We start from the raw sequence: 24571 nt of genomic DNA, 5'->3' as shown, positions 1-24571 counted from the left end.
CGCGTTGGCGTCGTCGGTGTTGGCGGGAAACGCTCGGTCGGTCGAATCCATGGCCGCCGTCTGGCAGGAATCTGGAGCTCTCATGGCCATCCATGCTGTGGCTGCTCGACTGTTCCTGCGCGCGAGGCTTTTTTCCGTCTCCAATTCGTTCGTTCGTTGGCGGTACGCCATCGCCCCTTGATGTCGTTTGCAAACGGAGGCATGTCACGTCAGCCGTGCATGTAGCTGAGTGGATGGTCGAAGGAAGGCAGCTGGAAGGAAGGTCCAGCTGCATGTGGAGCGGTGGCGCAACCTAGCGTTGGGTCTCTGGATGGCCGGCAACGCCGCTCAACGGCCACGATAGCTCGCTCGTCGTTCGTCGCTTGTCCCGACGGATGAACGTCGCTGGACCTGGCTAAGATCGCAGATATCACTTTCGTTCGACTGGAACACTGTATGGATGTCGAAACCTGCGACAATCGATACGACTGATGGTCCACAACGCTATCCGGACCCTTTCAGAACGCATACGCGGCGCCGGAACGTTCCAGCCAACCAACTTCGTTGGCAAACCTCTTACATTTGATATTCGCCCAGACTTTATAGGGCGGCCAGCCTACACAACCAATGACGTGGCAAAAAGCACGGAGCCAACGGTCCGACCTTGCATGGTGCGCGGCCTGCAGCGCCTGCAGCTGCTCCACAAAGGCCGCGTCGACGCTGTACGCGCGAATTGCAGCCAATAAGAGAGCGCCGTCGGCAACGCTCTTGGCCAGCTTGTGGTTGGCACGCGCGTGGATGCTAAGAGAAGCATGAGCACCATCCACCAAGCAGCAGCAGCAGCGGATCGTACGCCTTTGTCCACGCGCGCTCGTCCTCTGCGGAGTCGGCTTTGCCGAGCTTCTTGGCATCGCTCGTTGCTTCTTCCATCGCCGCGGCGAACGTGTCGAGGGTCTCGGCGACGATGGCCAGAACTTGCGCCTTGGTCAGTGCCGGGGGCATCTCGTCCTCGCTAATCACAGTCTTGAACGTCTGGATGCAAGAAGAAGGAACAGACGGGTGGGTCGTGGCGCGCAGACGGTTGAGACGAGCCATGACTTTGCTGTTGGCGCCAAAAGCAGCGATTGCGCCATCCACCTCGCTCGCCGAGCACCCGAACGAAGCATAGACGTTGGCCTTGGCCTCGTCGCGGGCGCGTGCATACCGAGCCGTGATCGCCTCGAGCAGCTGCGCTTCCGTCAGTGTGTTCTCGTCGCGCAGCTCGCGCTCCCATGTGCTTATGCACACCTATCGCCAAAGGCGTTGGCAACGCTTGCAAATGGTCTTGTACCTCGATCGCATCAACGGCCGCTCCGAGGGCGTCCAGCACCGCGACGAGTCGGTCGATGTCCATCGGCTCGTCTTTCGTAGCCTCGCCGCTTGGCAGCGCACGCTTTGTGCAGCTGTTGGGCTCCTCAAGGCGCCGTGCGGGCGGGGTCGTGTAGAGTCTGGCGGCGCCCACGGCGGTGAGGCCAGCGCCAATGAGAAGGCCGGCGACGACGACGCTGCTGGTACGATGGGGTACGTCCATCGAACTCGTCGCCGCCCATTGTACATGGGCAGCCGATGCGCCTGCCATGGCCCGTCCGGCCAAGCGCCCGAGCATGCGTCGCGGAGCCATCCTGTTGCCGTGTGGCATCCGGTTATACGATCCGGATATCGATGGGCATGGCGATCTTCTCTTGACACGCAATGAAGGTATTACGGTCGAGGAGGTGTCCATTGGTTTTGGCGCTCATGCTCGCACGTTCGCCTGCAAGCTCGACATCGCGATGCTCCACACTCTCTACGACCGTCGCCTCACGGTTCAACGATGGCCGCGCGGAAAGCGCTGCGTGTTTTACATCAAGAATGGCGCCATCCAGACAGACCACGTTTGCAAGTCCAATCGACGCGTGCGAAGAACGTGATCAAATCCTCACCGACACCAAGGCCAAGATGGACGATTCCACTGCGGCCGAGGCCGCTGGAATGGATGCCAAGAGCAAGGCGGTCGAAAAAGCACCGCACACTGAGGCATGTAGATGTGTCAGCGTGCCATGGCATCCCAACACGACACGGAAGCAACCTCGGCTGTCACCGACGAGGCGCCGAGATCGACTCCTGAGAGATGTTTAAAGCTCAGGCCATCGCCAAGGACGAATGGACGAACGCTATGATGACGTTGGGGAGCATCAAGACCGCCTTGAACCACGTTGGGGGTAGTTCAAATAAAATGCGCAAACGCAAATGCTTGGGCTTGGGTTTCATGTTACTCGTGACTAGAGAAGCATGGCTGTCTCACGCCGCGGGCAATCCAATCTCCCAGTTCTTTGGTGCGCACCCGCCTTCAATCACTGTTTGTCGTCGTTGAGGAACTCGCCTCAGAGACCCTTGACGAGCCCTTCAAGGCCGAGTCGACAAATTTGGGGACGGAGCCCATCGTAGCGTTAACCCTTCAAACTCGACCTCTGGTGGCCCGGGGGGGCACCCACTCATCTTGTCGCAACGCGACTCATTGCGAGCACTGTGACGTCATGACATCGCCCTTTAACGGGCCCGTGCAGACTGAACCCCCCGCCAAAATGGCAAGTGGCACCAATCGAAGAACGGAAGGCAGACGCACGACACAATGTATTCTATTGGTGGACTGGTGATGTACGCGGTGTGTGGCCAACATGCGGACCCCTCGACTAGAAAGCAATCTGGAGCGCCTGCAAGTCCTGCTGGATGCTCCACCACTCGTAGCGCACATGTAGGTCGTGAACCGCGATCGCTTCCAGCTGCACCATGGGCTGCACGGGCGTCCGCAGCTGGAATTCGCCGCAGCGCAGGATCGAGAGATCTGGCGCCGGCTTGAGTTTGGCGTAAAACCGCTTGGCATGCAAGACGATCTGTGTGTGACGACGGGCTTCGTTCTGGATGCACGCACGCCACGCGTCGACATGAAACTGCATCTGCGGCGACGGCGCGTCAAAGAGGCCCGGCGCCGTGTTGCTAAAGTAGGCGAGCTCGGCGCCAAGCGCGACGGCCGTGGCTTCGTGCTGCGCCCGCGCCGCTCCCGACACCTACCCCTCGTCATCAGATGGTTACAGCATGCAACGACGATTACATGGAGGAGATGCCACGCGGCATCGCCCGACGCGTAGACTTCGACTTGGGCGGTGCCGTCGTCGACGAGACATCGGACGCTGCATAGCACGACCACGTCGCGAACCAAGCGAGGGCACGGCGCCAAGTCTTCTTGGGCGTGGCGCAACGACCCGTGGCCGTCCCGAACAACGACGCGCTGACACCGCGCGCATTGGAGCTTCAACGTTGCGTACGAGAGATGGCAGACCGTCACGACGTGCTCATAGTAGCGTCGATCGGCGACGTCGACTTGGTAGAGTTCCAAGAGCAGCTTGCGCGGCACGGGCGGCGGCGACGGCACCTCGGTCACGTGCACCACCACCACCCGCGTCGTGTGCAGCATGGCAAAGTACGGTTTGAACGAGAGCCGGCGAATGTGCATCTTGATGCGATGAAAGGTCACGACGGCGCCGGGACCGAGGCCGGACGGATACGCGTATTTTCCCACGTTCCACGTAATGTCGACAAGGTCGCGCGACTTGAGGTCTTGCAAATGGACGCGAATGAGCGCATCGTCCTGCCCTCGAAGCACATCCTTGTGGTACGTCATGTGCACCGAGACGACGCGTCCGACAAGCGAGACGAGCACGTCTTTGTGAACGCTTGGGAGCGCGAGAAACTCGGTGACAGGCGCCGTGGACGGTTGATGGACAAGCGGCACGACGCAGACCTCTTTGGGATGCCGCAGCGGCTCTAACGACGTCAGGATCGATTGGAGGAGCTGGATCTCGCGCCATTGCCGCGCTGGCACCACCTTTGTGGCCACCGTGAGCGTACATGGAGGACTCGTGTCGGAATAAGCTAAAGGGGCATCGGGTTTGATGTGCACGCCTTGGATGCGCGTGAACGGTGACGCTTGGTACGTCACGAGAGAGAGCCTTTCATGGGGACGCTTGGCGAGGGCGGCAAGCACGGCGTCGACGGCCAGCGCGTCGTCCGAGAGGCTTCCCCAGTAGCTCGGCAACTGAGCGATGATTCGATGCAGCTCGAATGCGCCCCGGGCCGCCGGTGGTGTGAACGTCAATTCGCGACTTTTCGTGAGCGTTGAGCGGTCCAGTTGCCACACAGCGCCCCGGGCGCCGACGTGCCACGGTGCATTCGGGACAAGGACGTGTACCATGTGCGGCTGCGACGGCGTCGTGACGTCGATACCATGCACGAGGAGCCCCGTGTTGTGGACTTGAACGTGCTCGACCAGCAGCAGCAGCGGCGACGCCATCGATGCGCTCTCGTCACTAGTACTGTCTTCTTGGTTGTCTTGCGGTCTCAGCGGTACCAGCGCCTCGACCGCGCACGTGAGATGGACCGCGTACGTCGCATCGCCGCGGACAAACAGTCCTGGAGTCCCGGCGCCGCCTCCGCCGACGCGGTGCATGTGCAGTTGGAACGTGCGAACTTCGTAGAGCGTCGCCGTTGGCACGTGCGTCGGTGGTGACGACGGCAAGAGCACGAGAGGAATCGACCCCGTGCGGTCGGCGAGGGCACAGGACGCCGTGGCCGCGCACCCAATGATGCATCCAAGCACAAGAAACGGTGCCAAGACGTCGTCGACGTCCGACGACAGCGTGTCGCTCTTGGCCGCCAGCGCCACCTCGATGAGGTTCGCGATGGTAATGGCAGTTCGGAGCGGTCGATTCGGTGCGCGGCTGCTAAAGCAGTCCATTTCGTGCTGCAGAAACGATGCGGCGAGCGTCGGGAGTGTTGCCGTCCATTCGATGCCTTGGCGCGCAGCGATGGCTCGCAAGAGCTCGCGCTTGCGCCAGACGGCGCGGTCGCCTTTGGCCAAGGCCACGAGATGCCACGCCGGTGGCGATGCTGTCTCGGACGCGGGCCGCCGACCACCAAATTTGTCGAGAAGTTGTGGGAGGAGCGCTGTGAGTGCTGCGACGGTCGGCAGCGGCAGTTGGTGTAGCGCGAGTGACGACTGTTTGAGATGGACGTGCGGTCGCAAGAGCCGCGTATGCGCAGTCGAGATGGCATCGACGAGAAGCGTGCTCCTCGCGCATAGACCGAGCGTTCGTGGCGCCGTCACGTGCACGTGGTAGGCGACGACGGCGGCCCCGACGCGAAGAACGCAACTGGGTGGAAAGTGCATGCACTGGAGTGTCCATCGGTGGCTGAGCTCCAACGTGTCGGGCCCGAGGTACCGCGTGACGACGCCGCGGACATGGACCATGCTACCGCCGACGTCGGTGTCGAGATCGTCGACGGCAACGATGTCCAAGGGCGGCAACGACGACGGGTTTGGTGGCACGCGCCACACAACGGACGTCGGCGTCGTCTGCAGCATGTAGATGCCGTGCTCTTTGGCAAAAATCTTGATGGTGTCGGTGACGACAAGGTCCATACCGGGCACCAAGCACGGGTGGACGCGGACGGCGTCGCCAGCCACGAGTACCGACGCAACCTGCCGGGCGCCAGCGTGCACACAGTCGATTTCAGCAAAAAAGTACGACTTGACGACGGGTGAGAAGGCCCGGAGACGCCCACGGACCATGAACGAGCGGCTTTTTGTACTACCGAGCTCGGACGACGTGGCGGCGGCGAGGGCTGCCAGAAGCGTTCCTGGTCCACCGTACGTTGGCGGCATGTGGCGCGGATAACGCATGCGAAAGAGGTCGTCCCAGTCGAAGCTTGGCGTCTGCCACGCTGTCGGCGCGTTGCGTGGCACGACCGTATAGGATGCGACGTCGAGATGGCCTTGCAGACGTGTGTGCACATACGTCCACGCCGTCACCAGCAAGCACTGGCCGAGCGCATTGGGATCGAGATGGGTCAATGTCACACGCAGGTGAGCGCTTGCATCCTGGAGGTAGAGCTGGTTGTGGCGCGACTCGAGGTACCCGACGAGCAATGCGTTCGCCTTGGGTGCCACGAGCACGTGGGCAGGTTCGCTCGCAAAGACACACGTGCAGCTCTCGATTGTATCGGCCGAGCAGCACCCGCTCGTCGTGCGCGATCCCAAGGCAGGCACGCGGAGCTCCTTGGTCGCGACGCGCGCCAGGTCGCCCAGCGGAACCATCTCGTAGCCGCTAAAGCATCAGCATTGGCATCGGCGCATGCAAGCCACGTATGTACCTATCGATGGCCTCCATGACGCGACCCACTATGGCGTCCATCTCGACCGCGTCTGACGAGGCCAGCAACGCGGCAACGCGGGCGCGGGTGTCCTCGGCCATGCTACCAGCCGCGCACTTAACGTCGCCGTTCGGTTAAGTTGCGCAAAAGCCCGGGAACGTCGTTTCAACCGGAATCCGGATACAGAGCTGGCGGACGCTCGCCGGGACCTCGCCGCAACGCAGCTCGGTCCTGCTACGAGTTAATAGCTGTTGCTACCGGTCAAATGCTCTTCAAGCACGATTCTGGATGTCCTCGTGGCTGGCCGAGAGGCTCCCGCTCCGCAAGAGACGGAGACGCCGATGGCTCTTCTGCGATCGCTTGGACAAGCGCGCGATAACGTCGAGTGGGTCGAGCGGGCCGCCTTGCATTACGCTGCATTGCAACAGCAAGCAGCTGGTGCCAACGTCCACGCAAGTGGCCGCGACGAGTGGCCCGGGTGTCGCGGTGACATAGACCATGACCTCAACTTATTGGCCTCTTGACGACGGCCGCTACGCTCGACCGCCAGCTGCGAGCTGCTTTGCAGGCTTTCGCGACTCGACATTGTAGGAGTAGGCCATGCCTGGTCATCTTGGGGAGCGCTCATGAAGCTCAGGCTCGCATCGATACACGCAGATGTCATCGCTGCCGCGATATGCGCCCATGGAAACCAGCACTGGTGTCGACATTGCCGCAACGGCTGCAGAAATACGTGGCAGCCGCACGTCCATGCAATCATGGCATCAGGATACTGTCAGCATCCGGTGGGCGGGCTGTTGCGTAGACACCTCTCAAAATGGATATGTGTCGCCCTTTCTAGCGGCAGAGGGCTGTCTATACCTCTCGCACTTGATATTGCTAGGTGTAGGTGTCGAGATGGCCTTTTCATTGGTCCGTCCCTGTCTTTGCGGCGAGGGACGTCCGAGGTGGTGACCGGCATTTACAGTTTTGCGCTACGTAAGATGAAGGTTGTCGTCGTCGGGTCTGGCATTGGCGGTATCTCGGCCGCATACCATCTCGCCAAGGACGAGCACGAGGTCATTCTTGTGGACCGGGAAAACTACGTGGGCGGCCACACGTACGCGATCGAAGTCGATGGCGAGTCGGTGGACCTCGGCTTTATGATGTTTGGCGACTCGAACCCGAACATCAAGCAGTGGTTCAAGGACTTTGGCATCACGAAGGAGGACGGCACGACGTACAAGCGCATCCCGATGTCGCTCTCGGTCGACTCGGACGTCCCGGGCGACATGCAGTTTTCGTCGCGCAAGCCGTTTGGCTCGCTCCTCGAGCTCTTCTCGCTCAAGAAGTGGCGTGTGATCTACGACATTTACCAGTTTACGGTCGACCTCCTCACGATGCCCGTCAAGTCGAACGTCTCGACAGCCGAGTGGGCCAAGAGCAGCAAGTACTCGGAGGCGTTCTTCCGCCACTACTACCTCCCGTTCGTCGCGATCCTCTGGACGGTGCCCAAGCACGACGTCATGGCGCTGCCCGCGTCGCAGTTCCTCCGCTGCCTCAAGACGCACTCCAACTCGCTCTACATTCCGCTCTGGCAGGTGATCATGGGCGCGATTGGTCGCCGCATGGACCGCCCCAAGCACCTCTGGTGGTACATTGGCTCGGCGTACAAGGCGCCGTTCCTCAAGTTTTTCACCGAGCACAAGGGCGTCGTCAAGACCAACGCTAAGGTGGTCGCGGTCGAGCAGGGCGGCAAGAGCGTGACGCTTGAGGACGGCGAGCGCATTGACTGCGACCACGTCGTGCTTGCGTGCCATGCCGAGGAGAGCGCGGCGCTCATGCCGTGGTCGACCAAGAACAACAACTTGATGGACTACTACTTCCACAAGAGCCACATGTACGTGCACCGCGACCCGAGCTTCCTCTCGAACGACAAGAAGGCGTGGTCGAGCTGGAACGTGCGCATCACGGAGAACGACGACTACATCCTCACGTATTGGATGAACCGCATCCAGCACCTCAAGACGGACCAGGACGTGTTTGTGACGATCACGCCAGGTGGCTACAAGGGCAAGACGCCGGCCAAGGACCTCCTCATCATGGACTTTCCTTGGGACCACCCGCGCCGCCTCGCCGACTGCATTCCCCAAGATGACATTCTCCAGGAAGACGGCATTACGCTCTCGGGCGCGTGGCTCGGTCGTGGCTTCCACGAAGACGGCTTTGTGGCCGGTCGCCGTGCTGCGTTCATTGTCAAGGACAAGGCGCACACCAAGACCGCCTTGTACGAGGACCCGGCCAACATTGCGACGCCGCCTGTCCCGCCCTTTGGCATGCCGCTTAGCGTCTCGGTGTTCTTTGCGTCCGTCGCGGCTGGCGCGGCCTTTGGTGCCTTTAAGGTCGCCGAACGCTACCTCAAGTAAAATGCGTAAATAGAAAGTGCAATATGAGTTGATGCGCTGTGCGCGTGCCACGTCATTGTTGGAAAAAGATGGGGCGTGGCGCCAGCAGGTGGAACCTCCGCGGGGAGGATGATGTTGATGGCGTATGGTGATGACGGCAAGAGCCCATGATGATGACGGCACGCGCAGCTGACCACGCCGTTCGTCAAAAAGGCTTGCCATCGCCTGCCGGCAGAGTAAACACGCCGAGCATCTGGGAGGTTGAGCCACACTCGCAGGCTGCTTCCGTGGGTTGCTTCTAGAATTCTCTACACGAGCTCAGCAGGTCTTGTGCTCGAACGACCTGTGGTCTGGTGTGCAGCGATCTGTGGTGACGTCGCGACCATGTTGAGGGCACTGTAGCCCAACGCGCGTACGTTGTCCGTGCGATGACCCTTGGACAAGGTGCTTTAACGCAAATGCGTACTACGAAGTAGCGGAAGGGACATAATACAAGTTAGCAAACGGCCGCAGGCACTTGTGACCGAGCTTCTAGACTAGGACGCACGGCTCAGCCTTGGACGAGCTTGTGCTTGAGAAGGCTGCGCATGACGCTCGGGCTAAAGTTTGGCAACAGGCGCAGTGTCTCGGCGTCGCCAATGTGCTTGGCGCCGCGGATCTCGTGGCGGCACGCCGCGTCGCCGCAGTTGCACGAGAACTTTTCATCCATGTCCCACTCGGTGGTGTCGTAGTCAAAGGTGATGTGGTCGCCTACACTCGCATGATTGCCGTGCAGACCGAGAGGAGACTTCGTACCCTTGGCAATCGGCTTGATCGCGACCAGCGTCACAGTCGGGTCCGACTCGGACATGAGGAAGGACGCGTTCGGGTTGCAGTGGTGGTTGGCGTATTGCATGCCGCCAAAGATCTCGACGTGCTTGTCCAGAGCCATTTGAATCGTAAAGCGGGTCGGCGTCGAGTACTAGATCGAGAGTACGAGGGTAACGAACCTGATTGTAGAGTATCGATGAGCGTACCACCGTGCCGACGGTCGAGCCAATGCGGTCACCGACCTTGAGGTCCTTGGCGGCGATGCACGAGCTGTAGCCAGGCGACCTAGACAGCACCGAGTGAGCATGCGCGGATGACCACTGAAGCCAAGCCGTACAACGTCCGGACGTAGTAGGTATCGGTCGCGTTCTCGGGCGACGCCGGGTCCACCTGGCGCAAGGCGACAACGTTGGGGTGCGTCGAGAAGAAGCGGGCAGTGGCCGGCCGGCGGAAGGTGCGGAAGAGGCTGCTCATGGAGGACCCAGTCAATCGAAATCTGACGACGTCGCGCGCGGGACCGAGGTTCGTGTCAAGTCAACACCCGCAAATCCAGCTGGCCAAGCGCCTCCCACGCCGGCTGACTCGGCCACATCCGGATAACGCGCCAATCACATCACGTAACGCTTGCATGTCATCGGGACTGGCCAATCAGCGCGCCGATGCGAGATCTGCGCCTGGCGATGTTGGCGTTGGCGGCCTTACCGCGACGACGTAATGGCCAAGGTTCAACACCATCGTCCCGCAATCCGATTCTGGTGCCAATTGCTCTGTGTGTTCGTTCACTCTGATACCATCTACAGTACTCTAGCTTGCTTTCTAGACTCGTTTTGCCTGGGTACATTCTGGTTTCTTAGCAGTCGAGTGTACACGGTGTTCTTACCCAAAATACAGTCTGCTGCGCGAACGCATCGCGGCTGCTGCATGTGCCATGCGCAACAGGCGAAATTTTGAAGTCGAAACGATGGGCTGTACCGTCGTTTGCTTTACTTGTACGTCACTTGAACGATCTCGCGGATGTTGGAGCGGCAGTCGTTGCCGTTCCACACCGTCGTCGCCACCATGTCGCCTTCGCGCGCCACAAGATCCTTGAAGTGGTGGACGCTGCCGCCCGTGCCAAAGTAGTACGTCTTGGCCGCCACGAGCGCGACGCCCGACCGCTTCAAGTGACGCTTGATCATCTACACGGACGATCTATCATCCTCTGCAATGGCGCGATGGGTGTCGTACGGCCAAGAGGGCGCTCGTCACGTCTTCCGTGTACAGCGTCTCGGCCGTCAAGATGAGGTCGTACGCGTCCTCGATGGCGCCAGTGGCTGCCATGGCCTCCGAGACATGGGCCCAGTCGCCGGAGTAGAAGGACGCGTGCTGGAGACGGTCGCCGGCGCAGCGCAATGTGTTGGGGATCGTTGCGAGCTCGATGACCTCGCTGTTGTAGTCGGAGAAGAGCACATGGGACGCGCCTAATACGCATGTCCACACTCGGCGACTGCACGAGGTATAACTATCACATACCTTGCTGGAGTGCAAAGATGCCTGGCAGGCCGTGGCCGCAGCCCAATTCCATGACCCGAAGGCCGCGGTCGCCAATCGGAAAGTCCGCCTTGTGCTGCTGGAGGTACTCGATGAGGTCGATCGAGCACTCCCAGAGCTTGAAGCCGCCTACAAGCATATGTGAGCATGAATCTTGCACGACGACGACGCGACCTTCGTACACGCCAGTCTCGAGATCGTGGGTCGTCAAGAGCTTTTGCAGCGCGCCCGTGTCTACGATCGTTTGCATGAGATGCTGTCGGTACGAGTCGGCGGTCTCGTACTTTGCACAAAGAGCGGGTGCTGCTGGTTCACGACGGCGAGCAAGGCGCCGCCGACGGTCACCGGCATAAAGTAGTCGTCGCACACCTGCAGCGAGCTCTCCGTGTGCAGCTTGGCCGGTCGCTTGGCCATTGGCAGAGGCGCGGCCGCACTGGCGGCGCTACTCGCCTCGGCGGTCTCATCAAAGTTGAAGCGGAACATGCTCTCGCCGCCACGCCACCAACGCCGCAAAGGGTGTAAATACTGTAAGCATTTAAATAGTGTCTCGTCGTCGACTAAGATCATCGTCGACTAAGATCGTCGTCGACTAACTACGAAGGACGAGCCAACAAACAACTAGGATGGAATGCCCACCAGGGCAAAGATCGCGCCCTGGCCCACGACGCTGCAGTACACATGTACGTCAATCGGATGCGACGTGTCGGTAAGCGACCGCAAGAGCGCCTCGACAATCAACCGGTACTCGAGGCTACCGTCGGGTGTGGGCGCCGCAAGGAGCGACGCCGGAATGTGGCCCAGAAGGCGCTCAATCGCCACGTCATGGGCGTGGACGTGGGCCGAGACGCCGTGCACATCGACAAGCTCCAGCACAAACGGCTTGTAGCGCCAGACGTCGCGGGCACTCCCGTCGCACTCGTGCACGCAGGAGCTATACAGGCGCGGGTGCACGTTGAGCGGCGCCTCCGGCAGCGTCGTTTCGCAGTGGACGCAGTACTTTTCAATGAGCTGCCACGCGCCTTCGTCCCATGCAAACGGCAAAATGACGTGGCGGATCCCAACGCGGCGAACGATGACGTGTCCGTTGAGCGCGGCATCCATTGCGTCGTTGAACCCGTCAAACTCGACAGCACTTGTCATCGACGTGGGCGATGCCGTCTCGGGCGCGTCGGCCAAGTACTCGACGCGGGACTCGCCCGTTGTGGTGGCCACGAGGCACTGGCGTGACGCGTCAAACGAAATGAGGAGGTGCGTCACCCGCACCGGCGCATTGTACCGAAGCGATCGGAATGAAAGCGGGTCGTTCCACAGATGGAGCAGCATGCCATCCTCGGGGCCGCTGTACATCATGGCGTAGCTGTGTGGTGCGGGTGGCGGACACGGGCGCAGCTGGCACACGACATGCGCGAGCATATTCTCCCGCAAGTCTTTGATCGCAATCTCGGGAATGTTGACATGTCCAAAGCTGCGACCGGACGCCTCGAGCTGCCGCGTCCAGTCGAGGAGTGGCAACAGCGTGCAGAAGGACGGCGACTCGGCGCGGTGTGGGTCGAGAAACTGGTTGTTCCGCATGAGCACGACGACGGAGGACGACCGCGTCAAGTGACCTTCGACGACACCACGAAAGCATTTAGCGCGGAGGTTGCGAAAGGCGGCAATGTCGCCGGCGACAAGCTTGGTGACCAACGGCGCTTCCGAGGCCCATGCGTGGAGCTTGAAGTACGCGACGCTTGGATCGCCGACCCAAAGGATTATGTGCGGCTTGTCTTTGAGCGTTGTGTGCTGCACCTGGTGCACGTACGCGACGACGTGGCCGAGGCGCTTGGGTGGGAGCGCAGCGATGTCGGCCAGACTCGATGGCGCCGACATGACCGTTTTGTTCCAACATGTGCTGGCCAATCATTCGCCGCACATCGTGCAAAACAGCAGAGAGTGGATGAAAATAGGCCAATCCAAATGAAGATAGAATTCGAAACTCGCCGTCCCTGGGCGCAACCAGGTCTTCCTTCCACCACCGAGTGCCACGCAAAAGCGCCGCTGTCGCAGCTCCTCGTCGATGAGCTCAAGCGCATACGGTAGCTGGCCAGGGCGAAGACCTCGCGCGGTGCTGCGACGTAAATCTCGGCGATGGTCGATACGTGTGGCAGTGTAGTCGCCAGTCTCGTGCACGCTGGGCGCGCCCTCATCGACAGTACTTTTGGTCATGCTCCGTATGCTGGCAACCAACGCAGGAGCACGCCACGCAGTGTTCAAACGGCCTCGCGCCAATGCGGATCTTCAATTTGGATTTGGCGATTTTGGCGCCGTTTCCTTCAACCGGTTGCTCCAACCGCCACACCGGCTGTTTAGTCGATTGGAATTGCAGTCGAAACCAACTAATATACCGTGGTGCAATTTGGGGCCCGCGATGAAGACGACGGACGATGAGTTCGCGGCCAAGTGCTGCGTCTGTGGCACCGCCGCCGACGACGACTCGAACATCCTTAACACGCGTATGAAGATCCTCATCTCCAAGTGCGGCCATCGCTAGTACGTGCGGCGACGGCGGCGACGGCGGCTCATGCTCTGCGCGTAGCTGCGACCAGTGCGTCAAGCGCGAGTTCCAGCACCACCGCGAGATCACATGCGCCAAGCCGGGCTGCGGAAAGCCGATCAAAAAGTCGCAGCTCCAGGACAAGACCAAGGAGGAGCAGGACTTTGCCAAAGACATTGCGATCCGGAAGAAGGTGCTCAAGACGTACAACAAGACGGGCGAGGACTTCAATACGCTCGACGAGTACAACGCGTACCTCGAGGAAGTCGAGGACCTCAGTACGACGCGCTCCGAGGCCCGAGGACGATATGTGTGGCTCATATGCATTCTAGTCTTTGCGCTCTTGAGCGACGACGAGGCCGAGAAGGAGGCGGCCCAAAAGAAGTGGAAGCAGTACAAGATGGAGAACGCCATCTTGATCAACGCCAACGATGCAAAGAAAGCCGAGGAAGAGCGCCGCGTCCTCCACATGATCGAGGAGCAGCAGCGCGTCGCCGACGAGCGCCGGCGCCTGCAGCAGAAGGAAGACAACAAGTTCCAGGTCGACCTCGAGCGCCAAAAGGCGCAGCTCATGGAAGTCGCGCTCGGCGAACGCGACGAGAACGACGTCGACGAGATCCTCAACCCGACGACGGCCGTGCCCATCGACCAGCCGCTCACGGCCGAGATGGAAGCCGCCATGATGGGCTTTCAACCCGGTGTCTTTGGCGGGCCGCAGCCGATCCCTGTGCACGGCGGCAAGCGTGGCCCGGGCGCCGCCGACTCGTACACGATCTTGCCTCGCGGCCTCCGAGTCTTATGGTTGTGCATGCATCTAGGCGCCAGCTCCGCGCCGAGCAACAGCGCGCAGGCGGCTACGACCCGCAGGCCGCGTCCATTCGCAACGTCGACGAAGCGTGGTGCGGTGCCTTCTTCCAGCTCGGCGTCGTCTAAGCGTTCTGTTTCCCTATTCTCTAAGTATACCCATCTCTCTTCCATCTCTCTTCCATCATCATCCAACGGCGACCTGCTACGGTGATGAATACATGGTCCCTGCTGGCACCGTCCACGCGAAGATGTCGGAATCGATGTCGCACCAATCTTTTGGTGGCACTCCCGCACAGGATCACGACGGCCGTTACCACGTCCAAGGGCTTGCCTCACGCTGACGCAACTTGTCCGAGCATCCTAGCCCCACTCTACCGTTGCGAAGGCGTCGTTGGTCATACAGCATAGTTGCACTGACTAGTAGATCGACCCGACCGTTCCTACTCTCCAAAACTGGACAGCCAGATTATAGGCAGCCAGTGAAGGTGCTGAGCCGATGCTGGTGATGATGGTCGCCTCGAATTTGGGCGCCAGAATCCGCGGCTAGGCGCCCTGTCGCGCGCCTGCGGGACGACGTTCGATATTCTTTCCCGCCTTTCTAGCCGACCTATAACTCTCGCCGACCTATACCTCACGGACTCACTTTGCCTTTTCACTGCCAAGTGCAACATCAACTGCCACCTCCACACCATGCCTTGCGCGATGGCCATCGAGACGACAACCTACCACGTGCCCCCGCAGACGCCATTGTCGCCGCCGAAGGCCCACCGCCCATCCTTCCTCATGCCTCGGCGGTCGCTCGACGAGAACCCGGCCATGTACCTGCAAGCACAACAGAGACGTGCGCTTGAAGCCAACCCGGCGTTCCGAGAGCTCATGCGACCAGTCCGCGCTGCCAAGCGGAACTAGCGTTGCGTTGTGTTGCTATTTAGACTTGTACTATGCCAGAATACATGCATCGCTTGTACTCGTTGAGGGTCATGGCCGAGGCTGTTGGCAGATGGTAGCGCTCTCGAGGCTACTGGTCTTTTTAGTAGACGCACGCGTGGTGGAGACGCAGGTGCCATGCTTCGAGCTCGCATCCTGCGGCGTCGGATGCATCCGGATACGGCGAAGCGGGTGCGATCGGAAGCAAAGCCCACAGCAATACTATCCGGCGCCGATGGACGACGACGCCAAGGACGCGCCACGCCTCGTGGCGTCGCCGCCTGTGCGCGAGGTCCACTTGCAGTCGGCGGACTTTTCGCAGTTTGACGGCGCCGCGCTCTCGGCGTGGCACCTCGCGCAGCTGCTGCAGGCGCCGCCGACCGCGGTCGCGACCCATGGCCTCGACGCGCACGCCGCGACTTACGTGCAGATGACGCTGCCGGACGAAGGCGTCGCGCTCGCCAGCATTGCGTTCGATGACGCCAGTAGCGACGCCGTCCTGCACGACGAGACAACGATGGACCCGATTTGCTTGAACGTGACGCCGCAGTCGGCCGTGTACCTCTCGTTTCAAAAGTACCGCGTCGTCATCTGCCTCGACGCGAGTCCGTCGAGCTTGTCGATCGACCCCGTGTCCGGGTCGCTCTTCCTCGACGTCTCGTTCACGTCGGTCGAGCGCCTCTTGCATGCGCTTGTGCAGCGCCCATGCGGCGACACGAAGTACGCGACCCCCGAGCTCCACATTTCGATCCTGGTGCAAGGCGCGCTCGTCGACTCGCTCTGCGTGCTCGCGCAAGGCTACATGGTCGACGATGCCAACGTACACACGCTCGTATCGCTCTTGCGCCAGCGACTCCAGCTCCTCGAAGACAAGTGGGCGACGGCCGGGCCGTCGGCCGCCGCCGCCGCGCCGTCGTCCTTGGCCATGACGCTCCAGAACGCAACGTTTGCGCTCAACTCGCTGCCACACGACGCGGCGCCGCTGCTTGTGCTCGTGACCGACGGCGTCGTCGACCTCCCGCACGTCTACGCGTACGACCACATGATGATGCAGTTGGCGCGCCATCACATTACGTGCCATGCGATTCAGGTATTCGATCCTCTTTTAAAACGCGAGGTTTGATAGATTGATACGTAGCTGGGCGGCGGCTTTGTGCCCCACTGCTCGTTTGGGTACGTGCCCGACACGGACTTGCTCCGGTATGTGACCGCCGCGACCGGTGGCGCGTTCTTTGACATGCAGACGCTGAGTTCGCTCCCGGCGTCGGCGTCGCCCTTTGCCAACCACGTCCAAGCCGCGTGCTTTCTGCAGCCGTCCAAGGTCTGCCCCGCCAACCCGTCGCCCGAGATGCCATTGGTCGCGGACCGCGTCCCGATGGACCTCGTCATGTCGTACCGGCCTCTGCGCCTCTTCCGCGAGAAGGTTCACGAGTTCAAGTTTGTGGGCGCGATCGCCAAGCTCGCGGCCGCGCGCCTCGAAGAAGGGTTCTGCGTCGCCAAGGTCGCGCCGATTAAAGACGGCACGCGGCTCCACTGCATACTGCAATGGACGTCCGATGTGTGGCTCGAGTACACGATCTGCGGCCCGCTCCGCGCCGACGGCGAGCTTGCGATCCGCATCGATGTCTTGGCGCACGCCAAGTTTCTGGAAGAGTTTCAGGCGGTCCGCAGCATGAACCTGCCGCCGACCAACTCGCTCTGCGTGCTCTTGCATCGGTTCCTAAAAGACATGTACGAACGCGACCGGACGTTCTTGCACCTGATGTCGGCCATGACGATGCCGACGCTGGACCAAGACACGACGAAATTGCACTCGTTCTCGCGCATGGCGACGGCGGTCGCCGCGCCGCACCCGGTCTTTTCGCTCGTCGGCAACCTCTCGCCGCTCTTGTGGCACCGCTGGTTCCACGTCGAGCGATTCGAGATGCTGCAACTGGAGGCAGCCACGTACTCAAAAGACCCACTCCTCCTCGAGACCTTGAGCAAGTGGGCGTCCATGACGCTCAGCGCCGACATCTACCTCAAGTTCCTCGACACATCCTCGTCGTCCGCGAAAGGCAACGTTAACCGCAAGCAGCGCGGGTCGCTCACGCTGTCGCTGCCGTCGGCGTCGTCGGCGCCGGCACGGAAAGCGTTGTGCTTTGTGCGCCTCGAGCGCACGGGCCACGCTCTCATTGTGGTCTACGTGGCGTTCTACGGCACGTCGACGTCGGCGCGGAAAGCCGTGCTCGCGGACCTCCAGCGCACGCTGTACGCCGGCGTCAACCCGATCGAGACGCCGCCGTCCATGGTGCTCTGCCACCGGCACGTCCAGCGGCTCTTTCTGCTGCCGCACATCATCCACGATTTGATCGACCCGCCGGCGTTGCACGAAGAGCGGTCGGTGAATGCGCCGCTCGTGGCGAGCTGCTGCTCGGGCTCGGGTCTTGTCGGGTCGGTCTTTGCCGCCTACATGTGGCGAACACTTTGGTGCTGGCACGTCGAGTCGGCGCAGCAGGACGAGACCATCGACCAGCTCCAAGAAGAACGCTTGAGCCGCGACGGCTTTTGCGTGGTCCAAGCCGACGACAGCTTTGTCTTGTTGGCCAAAGAGGTCCTTCTACATGGCAAGAAGAGCGCCGTGGTGCAGTATGCGATCACGGTCGTCTCGGAGAGCGTCCTCTGCACGTCGCTGTGGATGGAGCCGACGAGCGGCCAGATTCGCGACATCTCTGGCACCTTTGGCGCCGCGCCGCTGGAAGCGACCGAGACCGAAACCGAGACCGACGGCGTCGAATCGGCGGCCTACTACCAAGAGATGCAAGCCGCTACGTACCTCGCCGACGTGCACATCCTGTCGTGCATGACAACGTTCTACCGGATCCTAGAGGCGACCAAAGACGAGTCGACGGTCGTGGGTCCTCTCGATCGGCTCGGGCCCGAGGCCGCCACCGCCGGGCCCTTTTACGTCCAAGAGTCGCCGTTCAGCACGGCGCGGCTGCTCACGACAGCAACCAAGACGTCGGATCGGTTCCTGCTCTACATGGAGCCCGACGCGGCCAATCTCGAGCTCCACGCGATGCTGCTCGAAAGCATCAAGCGGCTCAGCGACGTCGAGGTCGCGTGGACCGACGAAATGGGCACCGAGTCGCGCATGCACGGCGTCTTTCCGCGGCTCACGGGCGGCCCGCTCTGGTCGGCGGCGCGCGACGTTGCACCGAGCTGCTCGTCCCTCGCCCCTGGCCGGTGCTTTGCCAAGCTCCTCTCCGAGACGACGTTTGTGCTGGCGTTTGTCCCAGCGCTCGAGTCATTGCCGACGCCGACGCCAAGTGTCGACGCGCACCGCTCGCAAGATGTTGTGCTCTCGGAGCGACTCAAGTGGCTCGCGGGCATGTCGTCGTCGGTGGTGCTGAATGCCCACCACCCGAACCCGATGACGTCGGCGGACGTCGCCAGATTCGAAGCCCGGCGCGCGTTGTTTGAGCCAAAGGCGGACGCGTGCTCGTCGTACTTGGCGCTGCCGTTGACGTTTTTCGAGTGTTCGCTGGACGACAATGCGTCGATGGCGGCAAGCTCGGGCTTGGACGTGTACGTCAAGCATCTCAAGGCGGCCCACGAGACCAACTTTGCCCACGGCGTGTACCGTGCGCTCCGGGAGCAACGCGTGACGCTGCAGCCGTGCGACTTGCTCCAAGCGCTCTGGAGTTGCCAGCAAGTCGCGATCGACCTCGACGTGTCGCTCCTGCATCACATGCTGCATTTGCTGCCGTCGGCGCCGATGGGGATCGACCCGGCGTTCGATGCGCTCTTGTCGCAGGTGCTGACATCGATCCCGATGACGCAGTGGTACTACTTTGCCGCCACGTACGACGACATTGTGCCGTTTTTCGTGCGCCTCGAGTGCTGGCAGGACGACTCGTTGCTCGAAAACGATACGGATCGGCGCCCGCGCTCGAATAGCGTCCGCGTCCTCTCGGAGACGCATCAGTTTACCGACGTGCTCAAGTCGATGCTGTGCGCAGCCAACTGCGTGCCGAGACCCGAGTCGGACGAGGACTCGTCATCATCAGCATCCGACGGCGAGAGCAAGGCGACGCTGGAAGCCGACGTCTTGGCGATCGTCGACGCACTGCGCGGGCCGATGCACCCGAAAACGTACCTGCGCCTTGTGATCATGACGCTGCCACCCGACCCGCTTCTGAAGAAAGACATGGACGAGACTGCGCTGCCGCCGACGCAGCACCAAGTGTTTCAGGACCTCCGCCTGCGTCTCCAAGAGCTTTGCGCGGTTCAGGTGCTCGGCATGCTGCGGTGCTTGCCGTCGTTGACGCCGGCGCTCGGGTCGCTCGTGCAACTGCTCTTTCGCGAGCTGCCGACGACGTCGCTCCGGCGCGTGCAATACCCACTCGAGTTTTTGCCCGTGGACGGCCCGGTCTCGGCCATGGCGCTCTTCCGGACGCAGCTGCTGCAGAGTCGCGTGCTGCCGCTGCAAGCGTGCAACGACCTCTACTTTGTCATCTCGGACAGGCCGTACTGGGCGTTTTTCGCGGTCGACGAGGCCAATGCGGCCGTGTGGCTGCATCTGCACGTGACGCCGGGTGCCGGCGTCGACGAGGTGTCGCTCTTGACGCAGTTGCACCTTGGCGTGCTGGCGGTCGCCAAGCAAGTCAACCAGATCATTCTGCTCCAGCAACTGCACGAGTCGCGCACGTGTTCGTCGCTTTTGCTCAAGTCGACGACACCGGCGACGTCGACACCGTCGCACTCGTCGTCGTTTGACGCCGCCGTTGCGTCGTCGTCGTTCTTTTGGCCGGGGCAGTTTGAGTGCGCGTGCCAGTTCCGACGGAGCTTCAAGCTCCAGGACCGCCTCATCCCGAGCGTGACGCTCAACAATGTGTGCACGGCGGCCCTCGAACAGTTCCAGGTGCACAACCGGCCGCACATGTTTGTCTACAAGGACAAAGCGGGCCATGCTTTTACATGCTCTTGACGCTCCACGAAGCGATCCGGCAGGTCGAGCTCACGGTCTACGGCATCTGCGCGCCGTCCGACGAGGTCACGATCGAGCTCTGCCGCGTCTTGGAGCGCAAGATTGACGACGCGACGCAGCTCATTTTGATGAAGCTCTTGGCGCGCAACGCCAAGTTCCCGCTCGTGGCGACCGACGTGCAGTTTTTATGTCCCGACGTCGCCGCGCCGACGCACGTGGCGTCGTATGCACTGCCCATCGCCGTGCAAGACCCGATTCTGCTGGTCCATATCATCAAGGACAAGATGATCGAGCCGTCGTACGCGCGGGCGATGCCGCCGACGCCGTCGATCGACGTCAATGTGCTCCATCCGGCCTACGTGTTTAGCGCCAAGAAGCGGGACGCGCCGTCGTCGCCCGTGTGCTGGACAGCCGAGGAAGGCAGTCTCGAGTCTACGCCGACGCATTCGTTTGTGCTCAATATGAACCCCGAGTTTGGCGCGCGCTCGGGCTTTGTGACGTCGTGCGGCAAGGGCCTTGCGCTCGTGCACATGGATTTGGTCGACGGCACGTCGTCGATCGTGCACCACGCGCCCACCGGTAGCATCTCCGTCGCTTGTCACCAGAGGTATTCTTAAGACACGCTGCGGATAGGCTGCTTTGCACCGCCCGGTACGGTCTGGTCGCAGGTCTTGAGTGCGTCACCGTCACCGTCACCGTCATTGCCGTCACCGGCAGCCACGACGCAGTTTTACGTTCGCTTTCGCGTCTACGTGCGCGGGCATCTCAACTGCGCAATCTTGTCGGAGATCTTTGCACTCTCGGTCAAGCAGGTGCGCCATCCCGTCGTCCACTTGATACCGACGTGATACATTGATATGCCCCTAGGCGCTGTACGAGTATGCGATGGAAGCCATGCTCGCCGAGCCGTCGACGTCGTCCGAGTACCCGGCGGCGATGCTGGCCGAAGTGCAGAGTCTCCTCAAGGACGCGGCGCAGCTCACAACGACGACGGCGGTGCTCTTGACGCAGACACAAGTGCTTCCGACGTACGAGATTCCGCACATTGTCAAGCAAGTGACGTCGCTGCTGCAGTGTCTGCCGTCGTCGCACTGGTGCGCACATCTTCCATCGCAACGCATGTATGTATCATCCGCGCGGCGTGTAGGCCGGCCACGTACTATCAGTCGGCGCCGTCGGCGCCCTTTGCACTCTTTGACGCGGACACGTCGGTGGTCGCGTCGACGTATACCTTTCGCGACACGTTCTCGATGGTGTGTCCGCGGCCGCCACCGACGGTGTTTAGCCCGCCAGACGACCCGCCGCCGCTCCAAAAGACGACCTCGATGCACTCCCTCGTCAGCGTCGATACGGTCACGAGCAGCTTGCCGTCACCGATGGCGTCGCCACGCCACCCGCCGATGCCGATGCCCAAAGAGTACGCGCTGCACGACGCAATGCTGCATTCGACGCTCGGGACCGCCGGGCGCCGGCACCTCTTTTACACGGTGCAGATCTCGCACCACGGCCTCTCGCTCCTGAGCTACAACGTGCATCCGTCGGCGCTCGAGTCCATGTGCCTTGGCATCTCCAAGGCGCTCTCGTGGTGTGCGCTGCGCCAGTCGCTCTTGAGCAGCATCCTCTTTCAGAAGCGCGGCTTTGCGCTTGCGGCGCCGACGCAGTGCAGTATGCTGCAACCGACAGCGCTCCTCGAACGTCGGGCGCCGGTCATTGGAAAGAACCCCGTGCACATGGCGCGGGACGTTGTCCACAGCAGCGTCGCGTTTACGCCGCAGATCTTTGGCGTCGTCTTGGAGCACACCACGGCGCCGCGGTCGCTGGCGGCGTCGGCGTTCCGGGCGATCGAAGGCATGGGCCTCGCCGAGTACTTGCGCGAGACAGGCACGTACATTGAAGACCTCTCGGTGCGGCCACGTGCGATCTCGGGCGCCGCTGAGAAGCTCGAGCAGTCGGCGGTGTCGACACCCATGTCCACGTCGTCGACGACGTCCTCCATGTCGTCGATGCCGACGCTCTTGTCGTCGTCGTCGTCGTCGTCCGGGCGGTCGTTGACGGCGCCGACGCCGGTGCCAGCGCCGATCGTGCGCAAGCCGCCAAACGCAACGAACGCGCTCATGGCCGCGCGCGCCCGCGCCCGAGGGCCGTTGAAAGGGCCGCCGGGTGCGACGCCGCCGAGTGGATCGGGGGTGGACGACGGGAGCGAGAACAAGCCGCCGCCCGCGTGGTCCTTGACGCTCAACAAGGATGCGATTCCACCGCGCGTGAGCAAGAACAAGGTGTCGCCGGTGGTGCCGTCGGCGGCGGCGCTCGCGACACGGCGGCCATCGGGGCCGTTGCCGCAGCACCCCGACGTCACCAAGCCGTCGCCGACAACGACGAGTACGACAAGCAGTACGCAAGCCACGAACGACACGTCGCTCGCGTGGCGGAGTGCGCTCAAGACGCTGCTGCCGTCGTCGTTCAGCCACTACCACCGCGACGACCGCGACGTCGAAGGCTCGACGAAAGCCAAGGATCCACTCATCTTCCACGGCGTTAACTTGCGCTCGGCGCTCGACTTTCACGCGTCGCACCGGTCGAGCTACACGATGGTGTACGATCTCTTCAAGAGTCTCATGACGTCGACGTCGCTGGCGCCGGCTCCCAACACGCTCCGCAAGCTCGTCGAGTGCAGTCGGCTCATTGGCCATCGGCAGCTCGCGGTCTCGTTCAGCGGTGCGTTGCCGCGCCGGACGACGGGCCCGTCGCATGATATTCTATCGCTGCTTGCGTACGAGATCCAGTTCATCTTCAACAACCTCTTTGGCAGCATCGCGCGCCTGCACGTCGACGACCTTCTCTGCACCGAAGGCATGCCGGCCAGCGCGGCCTACAGCCAGTTTGTAAGCTTTTGCACCCGCGCGCAAGCGAGCCTTGGCCGACGCCACGCTGCGGACGTGAGCCAGCTGCTCGTGGCGCATCTGCGTGCACAGGGGCTGCGTCCGCTGCAAGACTTGACACACAATGGCAGTGGCGTCTATGCAAAAAAAGCCGATGGCGTCGCGGGCCTCATTCTGATCGAGCTGTCGCAGACGACGAAGTCGCACCACCTCGGCGTGCGGGCGTACTTTGTCTCGGAGCGCGACGTCGTGAGCTTGGACGCGGGTCGGCACTTGCCGCAGTCGAGCTACCCAGTCTTGTCGCGCGCCGACCTCGTCTCGACCTTCCAAGCGATTAAGGACGCGACCAACGTCCGCCGACTCGTGTACGACTATGTGATTTCGGACCTCCATGCGTTTGTGCTGCACACGCTCTCGGTGTCGACGACCGCGCTGCAGGCGCACGTGGCCTTTGACGACCCTGCGACGTCGGCGGTCCGCAACTGCGTCGGGACCATGAACGCGTTCCTTGATGCGTACCCGTCGGCCCCGGACGGCGCGCAGTTTGGTCTCCAAGCGTGGGAGTTTGTCGTCGAGAACGTCGCGACGCTGCTCCGCTACATTGCGTGCCATGCGACTCGGTACTACGTCAGCGACCTGCTCATCTTTGGGACGCCGGACGCGATCGCGACCAAGAGCGCCACCGGTCGGTTCATCAAGGACTTTAACGAACCGATTGAGCAAAACGACGACACGCCGTACACGCTCGTGCTCACGAGCTCGTCGCAAAATACGCTCAAGGTCTACGCGCTCCATACGACCGACGCGCTCTCGCACCTCTGGGAACACGTCGAGGTCTGTGCATTTTTTTCTTTTGTATCAAGATATCGAGCAACGATCGTGGACTAGCTGTTTGTGATGGAGCTCATGCGTGTCGCAAGCGTCGACTACCGCCGTGACATTTTGTGGTCGCGCCTTCTCTTTGGCGCGGCGCAGACTGGGCTCGACGCGCCGCCGTGCCACGTCGACGTCCAGCAGCTCGAAGACTGCCTCGCGCTGTCCGTGCGGACCCCGTTCGACCGGTATTTTCGTATCTGCAAACAGTGTATTGAGCATTTTACATGCGGTAGGATTGACCCGGTGCTCACGGAGCTCCTCGCCGTCACGCAAGTCGAGTGGTCGGAGTTCCTCGGGCTCCTCAAGGTCGTGCACAAGGTGCGTACAACCTCGTCCTACTCGTCAACACCCAACGCATGCGTAGGATGGAATGCGCGAGTACCAATTCCACAACCGGCGACACGTGCTGCTCATGTGTGAGAGTGCGCGGGACATTATGATCCACATCTACCACGACGACGTCTCGGGCCTGCTCTCGATGGAGATTTGCCGTCGGGAAGAACCGGCCAACGGCGCGCTCTCGCACGAGCAGCGCCAAACCGTGCGGGACCTCGTCAACCATATCGTCTACTGGCTTTGGACCCAAGTGGCCACCTAAGATCTGCGTGCTTTGTCTTCTATTTCTTTGTCTTCTTGTAGCCTGTCGGGA

At 61.7% G+C, this 24571-nt stretch overlaps 8 protein-coding genes across 8 annotated transcripts; 3 read left to right on the top strand and 5 right to left on the bottom strand.

The window, feature by feature from the left end:
* Window positions 1-497: 497 nt before the first annotated feature.
* SPRG_19355 (hypothetical protein) lies at window positions 498-1372 on the bottom strand (the record flags this gene model as incomplete). Its single annotated transcript, XM_012340369.1, has 5 exons — window positions 498-552; window positions 643-780; window positions 833-991; window positions 1037-1266; window positions 1310-1372. The coding sequence occupies 5 exons, from the start codon at window positions 1370-1372 to the stop codon at window positions 498-500; spliced, it is 645 nt and encodes a 214-aa protein (XP_012195759.1).
* A 1248-nt stretch (window positions 1373-2620) lies between these two features.
* On the bottom strand, window positions 2621-6370 carry SPRG_01648 (hypothetical protein). The gene is made up of 3 exons (XM_012340015.1): window positions 6208-6370; window positions 3110-6161; window positions 2621-3065 (listed from the first exon to the last, which is right to left on the bottom strand). Exons 1-3 carry the CDS (start codon window positions 6306-6308, stop codon window positions 2691-2693), a joined length of 3528 nt encoding a protein of 1175 aa, XP_012195405.1. The 5' UTR covers window positions 6309-6370; the 3' UTR covers window positions 2621-2690.
* Window positions 6371-7167: 797 nt separating this feature from the next.
* On the top strand, window positions 7168-8646 carry SPRG_01647 (hypothetical protein). The gene has a single exon (XM_012340014.1). It carries the CDS (start codon window positions 7191-7193, stop codon window positions 8610-8612), a length of 1422 nt encoding a protein of 473 aa, XP_012195404.1. The 5' UTR covers window positions 7168-7190; the 3' UTR covers window positions 8613-8646.
* A 54-nt stretch (window positions 8647-8700) lies between these two features.
* On the bottom strand, window positions 8701-9965 carry SPRG_01646 (hypothetical protein). The gene is made up of 4 exons (XM_012340013.1): window positions 9739-9965; window positions 9608-9686; window positions 9387-9552; window positions 8701-9341 (listed from the first exon to the last, which is right to left on the bottom strand). Exons 1-4 carry the CDS (start codon window positions 9873-9875, stop codon window positions 9142-9144), a joined length of 582 nt encoding a protein of 193 aa, XP_012195403.1. The 5' UTR covers window positions 9876-9965; the 3' UTR covers window positions 8701-9141.
* A 247-nt stretch (window positions 9966-10212) lies between these two features.
* SPRG_01645 (hypothetical protein) lies at window positions 10213-11431 on the bottom strand. Its single transcript, XM_012340012.1, has 5 exons — window positions 11216-11431; window positions 11106-11165; window positions 10914-11060; window positions 10629-10861; window positions 10213-10579 (listed from the first exon to the last, which is right to left on the bottom strand). The coding sequence occupies exons 1-5, from the start codon at window positions 11412-11414 to the stop codon at window positions 10385-10387; spliced, it is 834 nt and encodes a 277-aa protein (XP_012195402.1). The 5' UTR covers window positions 11415-11431; the 3' UTR covers window positions 10213-10384.
* A 118-nt stretch (window positions 11432-11549) lies between these two features.
* On the bottom strand, window positions 11550-12800 carry SPRG_01644 (hypothetical protein; the record flags this gene model as incomplete). The annotated part of the gene is made up of 1 exon (XM_012340011.1): window positions 11550-12800. One exon carries the CDS (start codon window positions 12798-12800, stop codon window positions 11550-11552), a length of 1251 nt encoding a protein of 416 aa, XP_012195401.1.
* A 512-nt stretch (window positions 12801-13312) lies between these two features.
* SPRG_01643 (hypothetical protein) lies at window positions 13313-14440 on the top strand. The gene is made up of 4 exons (XM_012340010.1): window positions 13313-13460; window positions 13507-13742; window positions 13797-14229; window positions 14283-14440. The coding sequence occupies exons 1-4, from the start codon at window positions 13339-13341 to the stop codon at window positions 14395-14397; spliced, it is 906 nt and encodes a 301-aa protein (XP_012195400.1). The 5' UTR covers window positions 13313-13338; the 3' UTR covers window positions 14398-14440.
* A 993-nt stretch (window positions 14441-15433) lies between these two features.
* Window positions 15434-24538, top strand: SPRG_01642 (hypothetical protein; the record flags this gene model as incomplete). Its single annotated transcript, XM_012340009.1, has 9 exons — window positions 15434-16288; window positions 16337-20094; window positions 20142-20746; window positions 20801-20979; window positions 21035-21261; window positions 21315-23880; window positions 23935-24107; window positions 24156-24240; window positions 24287-24538. 9 exons carry the CDS (start codon window positions 15434-15436, stop codon window positions 24518-24520), a joined length of 8682 nt encoding a protein of 2893 aa, XP_012195399.1. The 3' UTR covers window positions 24521-24538.
* Between the last annotated feature and the right edge of the window lie 33 nt (window positions 24539-24571).

The sequence above is a fragment of the Saprolegnia parasitica genome (genome assembly GCF_000151545.1).
Source record: "Saprolegnia parasitica CBS 223.65 unplaced genomic scaffold supercont2.4, whole genome shotgun sequence".
Lineage (NCBI taxonomy): Eukaryota > Oomycota > Saprolegniomycetes > Saprolegniales > Saprolegniaceae > Saprolegnia > Saprolegnia parasitica.
This window is presented reverse-complemented; position numbering and strand designations above follow the sequence as displayed.

Bases quoted from the DNA above. Each gene is read 5' to 3' on its own strand.
- SPRG_01647 (XM_012340014.1), top strand. From the start codon at position 7,191: ATGAAGGTTGTCGTCGTCGGGTCTGGCATTGGCGGTATCTCGGCCGCA.
- SPRG_01648 (XM_012340015.1), bottom strand. From the start codon at position 6,308: ATGGCCGAGGACACCCGCGCCCGCGTTGCCGCGTTGCTGGCCTCGTCA. The intron at 6,162-6,207 runs GTACATACGTGG...CTGATGCTTTAG, and splicing joins GTCATGGAGGCCATCGATAG to CGGCTACGAGATGGTTCCGC. The intron at 3,066-3,109 runs GTAATCGTCGTT...GACGAGGGGTAG, and splicing joins CCGCGTGGCATCTCCTCCAT to GTGTCGGGAGCGGCGCGGGC.
- SPRG_01643 (XM_012340010.1), top strand. From the start codon at position 13,339: ATGAAGACGACGGACGATGAGTTCGCGGCCAAGTGCTGCGTCTGTGGC. The intron at 13,461-13,506 runs GTACGTGCGGCG...CTCTGCGCGTAG, and splicing joins TCCAAGTGCGGCCATCGCTA to CTGCGACCAGTGCGTCAAGC. The intron at 14,230-14,282 runs GTACACGATCTT...GCATGCATCTAG, and splicing joins GGCCCGGGCGCCGCCGACTC to GCGCCAGCTCCGCGCCGAGC.
- SPRG_01645 (XM_012340012.1), bottom strand. From the start codon at position 11,414: ATGTTCCGCTTCAACTTTGATGAGACCGCCGAGGCGAGTAGCGCCGCC. The intron at 11,166-11,215 runs GTACGAGACCGC...AAACGATCGTAG, and splicing joins GCACCCGCTCTTTGTGCAAA to ACACGGGCGCGCTGCAAAAG. The intron at 11,061-11,105 runs GTCGCGTCGTCG...ATATGCTTGTAG, and splicing joins CGAGACTGGCGTGTACGAAG to GCGGCTTCAAGCTCTGGGAG.
- SPRG_01646 (XM_012340013.1), bottom strand. From the start codon at position 9,875: ATGAGCAGCCTCTTCCGCACCTTCCGCCGGCCGGCCACTGCCCGCTTC. The intron at 9,687-9,738 runs GTACGGCTTGGC...GGTGCTGTCTAG, and splicing joins ACCTACTACGTCCGGACGTT to GTCGCCTGGCTACAGCTCGT. The intron at 9,553-9,607 runs GTACGCTCATCG...CTCTCGATCTAG, and splicing joins GCTCGACCGTCGGCACGGTG to TACTCGACGCCGACCCGCTT.